General features: G+C 49.9%; 1 protein-coding gene across 1 annotated transcript; it reads right to left on the reverse strand.

Moving 5' to 3' along the window:
- Positions 1–1,117: 1,117 nt before the first annotated feature.
- Positions 1,118–16,490, reverse strand: LOC123639798 (cytochrome P450 4F2-like). The gene is made up of 12 exons (XM_045553934.1): positions 16,293–16,490; positions 11,584–11,728; positions 11,214–11,267; positions 10,997–11,124; positions 9,489–9,610; positions 8,493–8,763; positions 8,090–8,156; positions 7,763–7,892; positions 2,074–2,207; positions 1,914–1,978; positions 1,668–1,750; positions 1,118–1,292 (listed from the first exon to the last, which is right to left on the reverse strand). The coding sequence occupies exons 1-12, from the start codon at positions 16,488–16,490 to the stop codon at positions 1,118–1,120; spliced, it is 1,572 nt and encodes a 523-aa protein (XP_045409890.1).

Here is a 16,490-nt window from a genome sequence, read left to right on the forward strand (position 1 = left end):
GACTCCTTATCAGAGGTATGGTTTGCAAATATTTTCTCCCATTCCACAGGTTGCCTTTCATTTTACTGATTGTTTCCTTTGCTGTGCAAACACTGTTTCATTTGATGTAGCCCCATTTGTTCATTTTTGCTTTTGTTACCTGTGCTTTTGGGGTGGTATCCCAAAAATTATTGCTAAGACCAATGTCAAGGAGATTTTTCCTTATCTTTTTTCTAGGAGTTTTATGGTTTCAAGTGTCATATTTAAGTCTTTCACCCATTTGGGTGGGGAACCTAGGGCCTTCTATTTTAATGAAATCTTTTTATTTTTATTAATACGTTTTTGTTCATGTTTTATATTTTTATCTTATTTTTAAAACCAATCTAGGATTTGTTCTATAAAATTTGAATTCAGTCGGAAGGCTGTGCTTAAGGACCTAGAAGAACACATGTTTTATTTGGTGGTTGTCTATTCTATTGCATTGGTCTAAATATCTGTTTTTATGTCAGTACCATACTGTTTTGATTACTATAGCTTCGTAATATTAATATATTTTGAAATCAAGACTCTCTGATGTGTCCTCAAGGAAGGATGCCCCAGGGCTTTGAGTGATGGGCACTGAGAGCTTTGGAGCAGGGCTGGAGGTGGTGGGTTCAGACAAATTCTACTTATTGCCTGATTTGGGGACCCCATGATATTATTTCAGTTGAATTCTCTGGGGGCTTGTTGTTTTCTTCGTTAAACATAGACCACCTGGTTATCAGTGTGAATTTTTTGTTTGTCCTCAGCTTTTTAATCACATATTAATAGGGAAGAGGAGATTTGTATAGTAGCCTGAATGGCTTCATGGTTCAGGATGCTGACTCACATCAGACAGAGACTAGGGTCCCAATTCTGGCCCAGCCACTTCCTGGCTGTGTTGCCTTGGTGAAGTGAATTGATCTCTCTGAGCTTCTGTCTGCAAATGGGGAAGCTAATAATGATAACACCTGCTTCATGACATGGTACATGTAAACTTGCTGGCACTTAGTAAATGCTCAATAAACGCTAGATAGTATTATGTTCTTTCATCATTCAGTGGGAGTCTGCAAAGGCAGGTGGGCGGGGTCGGAGTGGATCTAAAGCTTGCAGTGGTGGGTCACTGCGCGCCCGCTCTCAGCGGCTCCACCCGCCGCCAGAGGCCGCCCTCGGCTCGCAGGATAATTTCTGGCTTCCTACGCGGCTCGGTGTCGGGCAGGACGCGGAAGTGCAGCAGCGTGAGCGCCAGGGCCACCTTCATCTCGGTCATGGCGAAGTTCTTCCCAATGCAGTTCCTGGGGGTGGGGGTGGGGACTCTGACTGCACCCAGGACCCCTATCCGGGCCACATCGCACCTGAACCTGGCCCGGGACCCACACCCTCACCCTGATCAGCCTGAAGGGCAGAGGGGGTTATAACTATGCCTGGGACCCCCATATGGGCTCTCGTATCCCCTGAACCTGGCCCAGTTCCAGCCCCCAGCTCAGACCAGCAGACAGCAGATGGGGTTCTGAGCACACCCCTTTTCCAAGGATCTTGTTCAAATCTGTGTCCCCCTGAAACAGCTGCCCCACAAGTCAGAGACTGGTGGCTGGGGGATGTGACGAAATTGCCTCCTAGACTCTCAACACCCTCATCCAGTCTTCGCCTCAGACCCCCACTGGCCTCACCTGGGCCCCATCGAGAAGGGAATAAACGCCAGAGGTGACCTCTCCTGGGAATTTTCTGGGTCGAAGCGGAAGGGGTCATAGACCTAGGGACGGGGCAAGATAGAGCTGCTGAGTGGGGTCTCTCAGGAATCACAGCCACCCCCAGAAAAGACAAATGTGGGCACAGCAGAGGGAGTGTCTGATTTCACCAGTCAGGACCCCTCCCCCTCACCAGGTCCAGGATGGAGAAGGGGGGAGGGGCAGCACCTCAGGGTCTGACCAGACTGACGGGTTGTGATGAATCCCAAAGATGCTGATGGCACAGATGTTCCCTGTTGGGAGGAGGGGACAGTCAGGACAAGGCCCAAGCTGCCTGATGGGACCACCACCCCATCCAGGAGCCGCCTCCCCCTGCCACTGTGGGCACCTTTGGGGATGACCCGGCCCTCTGGGAGCACAACGTCCTGGGCACAGTAGCGGGAGATGGTCGGGGATGGAGGATACAGCCGCAGACTTTCCTTGATGCACATGGTGAGGAAGGGCAGCTGGGCCAGGTCCTCCCTAAGGAGCACCCCCAACAATTATCCAGGGAGCAAACACAGTCCTACTGATGCCCTGTGACTCCCTCTCACCATCTTTCTTTGACCCTTAGACCTATAACAAAATAAATTCCAGATGAATCCAAGATTTAAGCACTAGAAAATCAAAGTCACAAAGTGCTAGAAGAAAACTTGGCCTTTAATTTTAGAAGCATCTGTGAGCAAGATGTAACACTCAGGGGGTAGCCTTAAAAATGTGAATACATTTACATGAAAAGGTTTTTTAAAGTATATAATGAGCTAACAAAGCAGGGGGAAAATCTCCACAAAGGATCTATAAGGTTATTTGAATAAACAAGATCCCACTTCACACTATACAGCAAGATGATGTAATATAAAGGTGTCAATTCTTTCAAAATTAACCAATATATTCAATGCAATCTAATAAAAAATCTAACTGGATTTTTTTTGGAAGTTGACAATCATATTGTAATTGGAAGAGTCAATGTTCATCAAGAGGTAGGTCAATTTAGAAAGGAAAGATAGAAGAAAGAAACCCAACCTACCTGGTATTAAGACCTATTACAGGCTGGGCACGGTGGCTCACGCCTGTAATCCTAGCACTCTGGGAGGCTGAGGCGGGCAGATCGCTGGAGCTCAGGAGTTCGAGACCAGCCTGAGCAAGAGCGAGACCCCGTCTCTACTAAACATAGAAAGAAATTATACGGACAGCTAAAAATATATATAGAAAAATTAGCCGGGCATGGTGGTGCATGCCTGTAGTCCCAGCTACTCGGGAGGCTGAGGCAGGAGGATTGCCTGAGCCCAGGAGTCTGAGGTTGCTGTGAGCAAGGCTGATGCCACGGCACTCTAGCCTGGGCAACAGAGTAAGACTCTGTCTCAAAAAAAAAAAAAAAAAAAAAAAAGACCTATTACAAAGGCATAGTGATACTAATGAAATAAAGTTATTTTTAAAACCGGGGTTCTGCTGCAAGAACAGGAAAACAGACACATGGAACAGAGAACTTAAAGTCAGGCACATAAATAGGTGAGTAGTTGGCATCTGGTAAAGGAGTGTCCACACAACCCTGGGCAATGGATAGATACTTTGGTAAAAGGTATTCAAACAAATGGTAATGTGGAAATAGACAGAATCAGATCCTCGTCTACGCCATATACAGAATGGAATCTCTTCCTATAAGAGAAAGGCAAAACTGTACAGTCAAAAGTTGATAACAGAAAAGACATTTTTGTGATCTCAGAGTAGGAATTCTTAAAACCTCAAAAGCACAAAATGGGAGTTGAAAAAAGGAAAAAAAAATATGTATAAAATGAAAATTTCTGTGTAATAAAAGACACCACGGATGGAATCATCACTCCAACAAGAGATCTGGAGAAGATGTCCACAATAAATATATAGACCTAAAACAATATCTAAATCTAGAACAACATCTTGAATAGGTAAGGTATTCCTGAAAATCATCAAGAGAAAGGACAAGTCACCAGAGGGAAAAGTAGCCAAAGGATAAGATCTAAGAATTCAAGGAAGCTCAAACACAGGAGATTTAAGAAGGAATGCTCAAGGTTGCTGGTTATCAGAGAAGATGAAATTATCTAACAATGAGATGCCACTTCACATCTATTCGAGACAAGAATTAACAAGGTAGGTAATGCTAGGGGTTGGCTAAGGTTTGGGGTAGAGTGGCTTCATGCCCTGATAATGGTGTGGACAGGGGCTGCCATTCTGAGTGGCAACTGCCAGTATATGGTCAAGGAAACACGATGCATGTTTTACCACCCAGCACGCTGGCTCCCAAGTATATATCCCAGAGAGATTCTCGGACAAGCAGATAAAGAGACATGTACAAAGATGTTCATTGTACTGGAGGGATGGAAGCAGCCTGGGTATCTAGCGCTAAGAGATGATAGAGGAAAGGACTATATGATGGTTAAAAGCAACAAACTAAGTGTACTTAGAAGCATGGATTGGTAATAAAACCACAGTGCTCCATTTCGGGAAAAGTAAGAACCAGAACAAGATCTGGGATATAAGAACATATTTACAATTTTAAAATACATCCACCCCAACAACAAATTTTATGAATCCCATAAAATTCTAGAGAGACCCATCTCTCTAGAATCATATTGGTGGAGGGCTTTGAAGTGGAGAATGGGGGTAAATGGGAAGAAATAAATACTGCACGGAAAAAGCAGGAGAACTGGCCATGAATTGAAGAGCATTGTTAACTCAACTGAGGTCCCAAAAAGTAATTAATTAAAATTTCCAAGAGTATTTTTCAAACTAGCTAACCTGAGCATAAAGTTTAAATGGAAAAATAAGAACTCAAAAAATTTATAAAACAAAGTAATGAGACAGAACCAACTTTATCAAATATGAAAGTATTTTAAAAGTATGATAATGAAGACTTATTTGTGTTTATATATGGCTAATAAATAATGAAAAAGAACAGAGTCCAGAAATAAAGCCAAATGTATAAGTAATTTTAGCTTGTTGTGAAGCTGCTATTATTTAAAATCATAAGACAAGTACAAAATATTCATTAGATTCTGTTGGGACAATTAGCCATTTGGAGGAAAAAAAAGAGACTCCTACCTCAGTATTTATAAAAAAAAGGATTTCATAGAGAAAAAAGCATTAAATATTTAAAATATTAATAAACTTTAAATACATAAAATATTTGTAAATAAATAAATAAACCCTCTAAATATTTAGGGGAAAAATAAACCTGAACTGTATTTTAATATCAGAGTGTGAAAAGTTTTCCACGCATAATTTTAATAAAATAAGAAGAGAACCTTTAAAAGAAAGAATTAATAAAATTGCCTACAAATAAATGAACTAAACTAAAGCAAATAAACCAAAATAAAAAATAAAGTCAAAGACAATTGGAGGAAGAATTTTGCATAACACAAAAGCTAATTTTGGTGATATATAAAGAGTTCCTACAAAATCAATAAGAAAAAAACTAGAAGAACCCAAAGAAGGAAGGACAAATTATGCAAACTGACACTTCACAAAGAAAGAAATATGTATAGGTGATCAACAGTTGAACACAATGCTTAATTTTACCCATACGTAAAGTGATCTTCAATAAAATAATGAAGAATTTCATGGCACCTATCAGATTGGCAAACATTTTACAGTTTCATTTAAGGGCAAACATTTTACAGTTTGTGAGGATAAGAGAAAATTGGCACCCTCAAAATCTGAGTGTAGGAGTGATTTTTCCAATAGCTATAAAATTGTAAAGCTCAAACGGTCTTTGGTTTGGCAACCATGCTTCTAGGAATTTGTCTTGCAAAGATGCTCGCATGTGTAAGCAATGGTCAGTGTACAATGATGTTCACTACACCGTATTTGTTATAGCAAAAGGCTGGAGACTACACAAATGTCCACTAGCAGGGGAATGTTTTAATAAATTATGGCACATCCATATAACGGAATTCTATACGGCTATCGAAAAGGAGGAATAGGTATCACTCATCCCATCATACACTGGAGGGTAAATCACCACAGAGATACTAGCAGGAAATTTGGCAATATCTACTATAATTGAAAATGTTTGCATAAATGTCTGCAACAGAGGGGAGAGTCAAATAAACTCTGGAATGCTACACAGCACTCAGAAAAAGCTCCACGATACATTGGTGAGGAAAAAGAATAAGTGACTATTTTTTATGACAAACTGATAGCTCTAGAGACCTCTCAGAAGATGGAAGAGAGGATTAGGCTTGAGGACAAAGGTGACAAAAGTGAACCTAATTTTTCTTCCAGTGTCTTGTTTTGTAAAACAAAAGTGGGGGGACTTGTCCCGATGATTCATTTTACCATTCAAAATTAATGTTTCAAAACTTTATTTTGTAAACAAGGAAAAGATCTTGAAGCTGTATTGTCAACACACCTGCCTGAGTGCCCTGCCTGTACTCCCAGTTGTACTGAGACAGAGAGAATGAAAGATGGGCAAGAGGACAGAGAATGTGAACAGATGAATGTGGGCGTAGACTGAACTGTCTGGAAGGACACAGGAAGAGGAAAAGAATTGGGATGCTGGTATGAGAAGGAAGCCTATATTCATTGTAACCCTTTAGTACTGTTAGAATTTTTACCAAGTGCATAATTATTTTGAAGTTAGGGGAAGCACAAAAATGTCTCCCTACTTCACAGGATTGCTATACTAAGCAAAGCCTTGAAGTTGGCATCACCCCATAACGTGTGTCGAGTCCAGCACCTCCTCTCAATCCCTCAGCTACTGCCCCAGAAACTGTTCTCTGGACCTTCAACCCCCATCTTGTCCCCTCCAGTTTGCCCCCATAGCCACAGAGAGATATTTCTAATGCCCAGATCTGACCTGTATCTCTCCTGCTCAAACATCTCCCGTGGCTCCCCATTGCTCTCCAATGTTAGTCATGGAACTCTCTTCAAGAAAGAGTTTGCCATCCAGCTGTAAGGATTTAGGTGAGCTGCTAGCCTCCAACTATAGGATCTTCAGACTCTGCACCATTCAAGCTAAGACCACACTATCTTGAGCAGCCCCCAGCCAATGACTGAGCATGGTCATTCGCTAGTGTCTCACCATTTCTTCCCAGTGTCTGACTTCCCTAACAATAGCATCTCTGCCCACTTTTAGCTGTTATCTAACATCAGCTTCCCAAAGGACTTGAACTGACACACATCAGGTTAAAGTCCAATCTCTTTACATGGTTTCCATGGCATCCCAAGAAGGGCTTCCATTACCAGCTCCAACCTCCTGGGGAGCCCCTCCCTGTTCCTCACACTGTGCATTTCACAAGGATTCAGACACCTTTACTGCTCCTCACCCTCCAAACACACCAGGCTCCCTGGTGCATGCCTCCATCCTGGCCTTTGCATGGCTGTCCGCTTGAGTGGAAGCGCTGTCCTGTCCCCATGCCCAGTGTGGTGAGTTTGCATTCACTGCCTCCCTCCCCAGCCTCTCCTCCTTTTCCTTCTGCCCCAGCTTTGACCTTGTAGGATGGACCCCAAGTTAGAAAAGGTAAGGCAGTGTGGAAGTGTTTACTGAACGAAGAGACAGATGACTTTTACCCACTAAGATTTTTGTAAATCAATGGAATAGATGGTAAGGTGTGAATTAGAGGGAAGGGCAAAAATTAAGGAGGGTGAAGGTCTTGGAAAAATGTAACTTTAGCCAGAAAAGCAAGTGGGTGGAGGAGAAGCTTGTTGACTGAATACATGCTGGGAGGCATCTGCTCTACATACATTGTCACTAATTCTCCAAGCAGCCCTGCAGGGTAGAAATTCATCCACATTTACAGAGGAGAAAGTAGTTCAGAAGAGAATATTGCATTACTAATGTCAATAGCAAGTTATGGGACGATAAATATGGACTCCCTGATGTTTCCGCCCCAAAGCCTGCAAGCTTTCCTTTGCTGGCCAGGCTGGGTACCAGACCCGGCTTCTGCGTTCTGCTCCTACTGCCACTAGGCAATAATGGCCCAACCAGGATAAAGATCTTCCCCTTCCCACCTGGGCAGCCAATGAGAGGGGCTCAGGAACAGGCCATGAAGAGCTGCACTCACCATTCAATTTCTTTAGGCTCGCGGTCCCTCAGGAGCTCTTGCACCTCCTGCCGGCAGCGCTCCTGGTATTCTGGGTGCTTCGCAAGGTTGTACAGGACCCAGGAGAGGCCACTGGCCGTGGTGTCATGGCCTGAGGGGCAGCCAGGCAGGCTTGAGTCTCTGGGCTGCTCCAGCACCAGGGTGTGGACAGTGCCCACACATTGAGGCTCTCAGGGAGGAGGGGAGGAGGAGAGGACGGGCAGAATGAAGTGATCCAGGGTCCACCCACCACATCCCTGGGATGGAGAGACCCCTGTCCTCATGGCAGTGGTACACTGGAACCCTCACCTGCAACCATGAAGGTATCAGCCTCTGCTCGTATGTCCTCATCTGACAACTCCTTCCCATCTTCATCCTGGAAACAAGGCAAAACCCCCGAATCACACCAGCTCTAAGGGCACCTGAGTCCAACTTGAAAAATTCCTGAAGAGCCATCGTCCAAGCAGGATGCCGCCATTGTCTTCTCCAGAACTTCCCCACAGGCTTCCTCCCTGGTCTCCTGCCTCCTAATTGCTCTCCCCAAGCACCAAACAGGAGTCACCTCAAAAATTTATCTCTGACTTGTCCCTCCCTTCCTCAAGTGCCTTCCATAGCTTCCCAGTGCCCTCTGAATCAAGTTGAAATTGTTTGAGCTGACATTTGACATCACTGTCTATTCTGCCTCATGAATTCAAATCCCAGAGAAGCCCACCTTGGCCAGCAGGAGCACATCAATGAAGTCCAAAGTCTTGGACTTGGTCTTGATCTTGAGGAAGTCATCAACACCCTGGGTGGCAAGAGTGCGGCGCCGTTCCTGGATAATGGGAACCGTGAAGTTGCACACCAGGTTGCAGACCCTGCGGAAGCGCTTCCCACTGGGAGTGAGGTAGTACAGGAAGTCCATGTGCAAGAAGATCTTCTTGTACCATTTTAATATGAGAGCACTGAGCTCCAAGACAGCAGCAATGTATTCACTGGAACTCCTGCAGGACCGGGCCAGAGAGAGGAAGCAGCTCATTAACACACACAAAACCCTGGGATCACTTCCCAATCAGAATCCCAGAACCACGTTCCATCCAGGAAAAAAAGTGCCCCCGGCGCCCACTTCTCTCTCCGTCTCCCACTCTCTGAGAGCTGCCTCATGCTCCAGGTTCCCAGGGCAGAGCTTGGGCATCATGCTCATTTTCTCTCTTTCTTACTCAACACATGGTCCTGCCCATTCTTCCATGGTTTCTCCCAAATCTGTCCCATTTTCTCCACCAAGCTCAGACTCCTCCTGTCCAGGTCTCTCTCCATTCTGTCTCTGTGTAACAGTCAATTCTCTACAGAGTCAAATGTCCAAGCTCAGCCCTGACCATGACTGTCATCTGTTCCGTAGCTCCTTGGAAAACTTGAATAAAGTTTATACTCTTTTGCCTGGCTTTTCAATGTCCTTGAGATATGGCCATTGCCTACACCGCCTCCCACACAAACTCATTTCCAAGGTGTCTCCTTAATGCCTGTTGCACATGCTCTGCTTGGCCTATCCTCCTTACCTTCACACACACAGTTCCACCTACCTGGAAGAACTGCTCATTCTCTCTCCTATTCAGGATCTTTCAATGCCTAGTTTTGGCTCACCTCCTCCAGGAAGGTTCTTTTGGTTGCTCTGACCAGTCCTCTTTCCTCCACCTACTCTCAAGAGCCCACGCCCTGGGCAAGGACCCACTCCTGACAATTGCTGTCGAAGCTGAAGATGCATTTCAGCAGACTGTCCAAGATCATGAGGCTGATGTGCTCAAACATGTCCAGATGGACACTGCCCTCTGAGGCCAGACACTGCCACTTGACCTGGCCAGAGGAAGGGACAAAGCTGGAGCCAGGCCCTGGATCCCCTGAGCCCCTCCTGAACTCCCACCACCAGGATAGACTCCCCAGAACCAGACTCCTGGTCCTCTGCCAGAGGCACCCACCCCCAGGGAGGACCAGAGGTGGGTGGGAGAGGAAGCTGCTACTATTACGAGATGAAGACCCCAAGGCTGGGAGTTAGGAGACCTGAGTTCAAGTTCCAGCACTGCCTCCTATGATCTGAGTCCCCTTGGTCAACCCATTGCCCTCCCTTAGGTCCCACCTACTCACATCTTCAATACAAGTTAAGTTGACCTGCTTTACTTCCAGACAAACCAGATTGGGACCCCTGCCCCTCCACTCCTATCTCACTTACTAACTGGTTGAACCTGGGCAATCTCCCTGAGCTTTCTGATCCTCAGTTTCATCATCCATCATGTGGCCATCACGGTCATCTCTACCTCATAGGGTTGTGAAAATTAAATCAGACAACATGTACCATGGAATTGACATGTTTTTTCTGGTATGCAGTAAGTGCTCAGCAAATGTTAGCTCTCATTTTCAACCTCCACTTTAGCATAGAAGCAGGTGATGACAGAAATGTCCCCAATTTTTCATCTCTCCCTATATCCTCAGCTTTTTTCAATGAGACTTTGCATCTCCTTCCATTGGGAAGCAGAACCTATTTCTCCACCTCTTGAATTCCAGCTGGCCTTGGGACTTGCTCCAGCCAATAAAGGAAGGTGACATCACGATGTGCCCGTTCTGAATGTCTCTATGCACTCTCTGGAACCTCCAGCCCCTGAGCAAGCTACTGGAGTATGGAGAACAAATGCAGGAGTCCAGTTGACCCACCAAAGTCATCCTAGACCAGCCTACAGCCAGCCCCACACATGAGACAGAGCTCAGCTTGGATCTGCAGAGTGTTCTACCAGACCCACTCATGACCACATAGGAGGGAGCCTGGCCAGGATGAGAAGAATGGCCCTACTTACCTGTCCTTTCATGATCAATAACAAATACTAATTCTTTCAAGCCAGTGACTTTTAAAGTGTTTTAAGAGTTTTAAAGTTATGCAGAAAGAGTTACTTTATAAGTTTCATTATTATCATCCATACTCAACAGCCTGCAGGGCTTCTGTGAGAAATACTGAAAACTAATGCATTCTGAGCACCTACTATGTGCCAGGGGCATGACTCCACTAAGTCATCTTAGCTACCCTTCAAAGGGGAATTGCTATTTCCATTTTACATATGGGGAAACTGAGGCTGGGGGAGGACAAGCAATGGCTCCAAAATCACCCATCACATCCTGGACTCTAGATCAGGTCTCTCTGAGGTCCCTTTGCCCCCAAGGCTCCAGCTGGGACTCTGGGTTTAAGGAACTCACATACATGATGTTCATGCTTTTGTTGAAAATTGTAACGTAGGGCTTCAGGATCTTGAAATGGAAGGCGGGTGTCAGCATGATACGGCGGTGTTTCCACTTGTCACCAATGCTCAGCAGGAGCCCCTCCCCTAGTAGGACAGCCGAGGGCAGTGGGCAAAGACAGCATCTTCTGGCCCCACAAGGTTGTCCCCAGCCCTGTTCATCTGCAAGTACTCACCCAGCCAGGGCTTCAGGAACTTGCTGAGGACCATGTCCTTGTGCCTGATGGTGTCTGACAGAAGAAATAGACCCTCAGAAGCCATGGAAAGGAGCAGGTGGGAACTTCAGAAGTGAGGGGTGGGCTCCCAACCAGGGATTTCCCTTCCTTATCCTGCCTGGCATAGAAAGAATGAGGCCAGTGGTGTCCAGAACACAGGTGATGCTGAGGTGGGGGCTGGTTGAGTACATGTAGAGAAGAGGAAGGTGGCTGAGGGAGCAGAAGGAGGAGGGACCCAGGCACTGCAGGGGCCACACAGTGGCTTGGTGCAGGAGGAGCTGGAAGCCCTCAGACATGCCACAGCACCACCACCACTAGCTCTGCATGGTACCTGAGGCATTGAGGACAGATTGGACGAAGTCGGGGTGGCACAAAGTGACGACAGGGAGGGTGGGGCCCAGCCACTTCATAAAGCCCTGGGGATAGGTGGCCACCAGGTGAGTCACTTCCCACATCCCCTGCTCCGTGTTCATGACCTGCAAGCAAGGCAGGGCCGTCACCTCCTGTGACAAATAATTTCAGGTGCCAACATGACTGGGCTAAGGGATGCCCAGATAGCTGGTAAACATTTTGCTGGGTGTGTCTGCGAGGGTGTTTCCATAGAGATTAGCATTTGAATCGGCAAACTGAGGAAGGAAGGTATGCCCTCCCCAGTGGGGCCAGGCACCATCTAGTCCATTGAGGGCCCAGAGAGAACAAAAAGGTGGAGGAGGGGACTTGGCTCTGTCTTCTGGAGCTGGGACATCCACCTTCTCCTTGGACATCAGAACTCCAGCTGCTCAGTCTTTCAGACTCTGGGACTTATGCCAGCAGCTTCCAAGTTCTCAGACCTTTGGACTCACAGTGGATCGGTTCCTTGGTTTTCCAGTGTGCACACAATGTACCACGGGACTTCCCAATCTTCATAATCATGTGAGCCAATTTCCATAATAAATTCCCTCTTATCTCTCTGTATCTGTATCTATATGTATATATCTTATTCATTCTGGAGGACTGTGACTAATATACTACCCCAAGAGGAGCCACAGCAGGGCCCCCCTGCAGCCTCCAGACATGGCGCAGCCTCTGCAGTGACCGGCGTGTCCAGTTTCCGCACAGGTGGAGGGAATCTCTGCCTCCTCCTGCTCCTTCCCTATCAGGACTGTCTCAAAGTCCCAAGCGTTCATCCCAGCCCACAAAGAGGCCCACCTTGGATGGAAAAGATGGATTTTCTCATGTTGGGAGTGGTTCCAGCCCTGGGGGCAGCCACAGAGCGAGGTCCCCAAAGGGCAGCAGTGTGACCTCAGGACTTCAGCATCAGGGCTGATTTCCTACATCTTCCCAGGTCACAGCCAATGGGTTCCCAGTTCCTCCAACCAAGAAGAAAGAGTCTGCAGACCTGGGAACTTTTTCATGCCAGCCTCGGGGAGCGTGCAAAAATGTGGACTCAACTTAAGCCTGGCCTCAGCCAATCCCACAGGCAGCTCAAGAATGCAACTCAGTTGGAAACTGTCTTCAGCCTGAGGTCACAGGGAGTTCCAGACCATGACGAGTACAACAAGGATGTGGGCTCAGCTAATGTCTGGCTGCTGCCTGAGGCCCTGGGGATCCCCCAAGGGTGCATTGCATCACAGAGTTGCACCACTCAGAAGGAGGGAGAACTGGGCGTTTGCATACCCCTAGCAGTCAGTTACTGGCAGCAGGATCCCACCCCACCCTGGGAGTGAGGGATTCAGCCTCCCAGATTTCTCTGAGCAAGCCCCCATCTCTGGAAGTTCCCATGAGCTGAGGGTGATCCTCAGAATTCGGGGACAGCCGTGCATAGTGGGGACCACGCTCACAGCAGCTGGCAGAGTGTGCCCTGGCCTGTGGAGGGCTCTGGGCAGGATACCAGCAGCATCTACCACAGACACATGGAGAGAGACAGAGAGAGGGACACATGGAGGCAGACACAGACAACTGAAGGAGGACGCTGCAGCTGACAAGGCTCTTCCTCTAGACACTTTCCTCCTGGCTTCCAGGGCAGCTCCGTCTCCTGGTTTCCCTCCCACTTTCCTGGCAGCTCCTTCTCTGATATCTCACTTCTTCTCCTCCACTTGACCTCCAATGATGTTGGGGTTCCTGGGTTCAGCCCTGAGCCCTCCTCTCTCTCGGGGCTCTCTCATTCTCCCAGAACCCAGCTTCAGTCCCCTTTTCAGCCCTGGCACCCCAAAGCCCCCACTGCCAGCCACTTTCTGGGCAGCCCCCTGGACAGCCCAGACCTCCAGACTCAGGGTGACTCAAACAGCTCTGTCATTTTCCTGCAAACTGCTGACACACCCTCCCCGGCTCCCCACTGCCATCTGTATTAACCCCAATCCCCACCTCCTCAACCCCTTTTCTCTGCCCTGGTCACTCTGGTGGCACCAATTCTCTTTCATTGCTGAAAAGCCAGGTACTAACACTCCAGCCTCCAGGCCCGGGGGTGGGCTACCCCTCTATAGGGAACACACCTTCTCTTCTTTGCTTAAAAAATTCCTACTCATCTTTCCAGACCCACTTCTAACAACCCCTCTTCCAGGAAGCCTGCATGCCTGCCCCAATGGCAGAAACCTTGATTCCCCTCGGGGCTCCCCCAGCCCCTGTCTCTCCCTGGAACCAGCCCTGACCACACAAGATTAGGGGAGTCTCAGTCTCTCTAGCCCTGGGTTCCCAAGATTGAGTGTGCCTCCAGGGAAGGGCCTGGGCTGAGTCTCCCCAGAGATCCCCACAGGCGGCTGGCAAGTCAATGAGAGAAAGGAAAAGGTGACCAAGGTGCCCAGAGCTGCAGGGGCCTTGGGTTCTGCAGGGGCCACGCACGAGCTGGGCAGGGAGGGGCCATCAAGTTTCAGAGGGTGCCACGGCCCCACCACCAGGTGTTCCAGGTGGGTCCTAGTGGCATTGGCAACAGACCAGGCACCGTCGGGGTGGCAGAGACTGAGGAGGAGGAAGATGGGGCCCACCCACCCCTTAAAGCCATGGGGATAGGAGGCCAGCAGCTGAGTCAGGACCCTCAAGCCCTGCTCTGTGGGGTGACCTGCAAGGTGGCTGTCACCTCCCCAGAAGGAGCCACAGCCCATCCTCCCTGCAGCCTCCAGAGGCGGGTGGCCTTGGCAATGAGCTGTCTGTCTGGATTCTGCACAGATGGAGGGAATCTCTGCTTCCTCCTGCTCGTTTCCTCTGGGGACCAAGGTGCATCCCAGGACAGAGGGAGAAGACCCGCCTCCGCCCATGGAGACGGTCCCCTTGGCTCACGGGGAAGGGTTTCCTCATCCTGAGGGAGCCTCCATCCCGGGGCAGCCCGGGTGAGAATCCCCGCAGGGGAGGCTGGCAAGTGGCAGGAGCCCCAGGGCTCTGAACGCCTGAGGGGGTCACTGGGGCAGGGGGGCCTCTCCTGCAGCTGGGGCTGGGCAGGCAGCATTCATGCCTTATCCTCAGAGTCATGGGTTTTCAGCCCAGGAGTGTCGTGATCTAAACTAAATTTCGGAAAAGTCTCCTCAGGGCTGAGGAGAGAGTGGACCAAGCGGGGCAGGAGAGGCAACAGGGAGGTGTCCAGGAGACAGATGGCAGCGTAGGGGGCCGGGGGTGAAAGGAGGACGCAGAGAAGGGACCCACTGAGGAGAGACTGTCCAGGTGTCAGCACCATACGTGCTGAGAGATGGGATGTGTGGGCGAGAGAAAGAGGGGTGAGGGGACCCCAAAGCGTGAGGTCTGGGCAACTGATGGACTAGACCGAGGGTGGGGGCGGTGCGGGGAGGGGGCTGTGAGTTCAGATTCACACCCGTTGCGGTTGCAGTGTCTGCGAGACCCCCCACGAGGAGGGGCGGCATGGCCTCCTGCTCAGGAGAGACCTGACCTTGGAACTCCCCCCACCCCGGAGGGCACGATGGTCGCGCAGCAGCCGGAGCCCTGGGGGAGGAGGGGCCTGGGAGAGAGAGAAGAGGGAGGAGGGGCTGGGGCCCTGGGCGACCTCCACATGGGAGGGGAAACGACAGCAGAGAGAGAGGGTCCACGGGGAGGGCCGGGGGACCAGGCGAGGGCGGCATCCTGGAACCAGGAGAAGAGGAGGTGCAGGAAGGACGGGACAGTCAACAGTCAGAGAGCTGCGGGAGACAGACGAGGTGGGCCAGGAGGTACCCCTGGGATTTGGGGGCCTGGAGGTCGCAGTCATCTCAAGGGAGCATGATAGGGCTGAGGAGCAGGGGAGGAGGGAGCGGGGAAATAGAGGCAGTGAGTGAACACAGCTCCTTGCCCAGGAGGGGCAGTTTGGGTGCAGAATGAGGTGCCCTGCCCAGGGGCCGGGTGGGAATTTACATGTCACCGTCTGTCCTGTTTAGTGACTCTCTCCTGCACCCCTGCAGAGAAGCCTCAGAGGAGCTGGGTGGTTTATCCCATCCAAGGAGAAGGTTTCTCCAAAGAGCCATGAGGACGGGGTTCCAGGCTGGGCTCTGGGACGCATCGGGACAACACGGACACTGGACGATAGGGTGAGAGGAGGAAGCTGCCCCAGGAAGGGGGTGGGGAGAGACTGCGATTTCTCCCCGTGGCCCAGCTGTGCCGTGGGCAGGGGTCGCAGCTGATCCCTGTGGGGAAGCCGCTGGCCGGAGAGAGGCAGAATCTGGCCTGAGGCCGACTGAGATGGCCCAGGCAGGGGTCAGACCCCGGTCAGTGCTGCCCCTGAGGAGGTCTCAAGTCTAGTGATGAAGACTATGGGTGGAGCGGGGTCCCTGCTCTGTGCAGCCCACCCTGGAAGCCCCCAAGTAAGAGAGGGGTGCGCTACTGTGGAACAGATGGGCAGAATTTGACCCAAAGCAGGCTTGGGGCACGGAAAGGTACGAATGGCAAAGGCATGGGGCATGGGCGGGACTGAGGGAGGAAGGGATCTGGTGGGGCGGTGGGAAAGAGGGGCTCCCCTCGGCCGCCCTCGCTTCTCTGCCGTCCCAGACCCCAGCCCACCTCCGCCCCGGCTCCCTGAGCCCCTTCCCGGCCCTGGGGACGTCCACCCGCCCTGACACCCCAGCCCCGTCCTGCTGCCACACTCACCAGGCCCAGGTGACCCCAGAACCAGCTCCGCGTCGGGGGCTGCGGGAAACAGCGGAGGCGGCTGCAGGTGCCATAGAAGGCGTAGGTCCAGGCCAGGACGCGGGCCAGGAGCCAGGAGGCCCCGACCAGCAGCAGCACCAGCCACGGGGAGGCGGCCACCGGCCCCAGGCCCAGCCAGGACAGGCCCAGCTGCGGCAT

This window comes from Lemur catta, chromosome 1 (genome assembly GCF_020740605.2).
Source record: "Lemur catta isolate mLemCat1 chromosome 1, mLemCat1.pri, whole genome shotgun sequence".
In the NCBI taxonomy this organism is placed as follows: domain Eukaryota; kingdom Metazoa; phylum Chordata; class Mammalia; order Primates; family Lemuridae; genus Lemur; species Lemur catta.

Excerpts from the sequence above, each read along its gene's own strand:
- LOC123639798 (XM_045553934.1), bottom strand. The coding sequence starts at position 16,490 with ATGCCGCAGCTGGGCCTGTCCTGGCTGGGCCTGGGGCCGGTGGCCGCC. Across the intron at positions 11,729-16,292 it reads TCTGGGGTCACCTGGGCCTG|GTCATGAACACGGAGCAGGG; the intron begins GTGAGTGTGGCA and ends CCTTGCTTGCAG. Across the intron at positions 1,751-1,913 it reads CAGTCTGGTCAGACCCTGAG|GTCTATGACCCCTTCCGCTT; the intron begins GTGCTGCCCCTC and ends CCCCGTCCCTAG.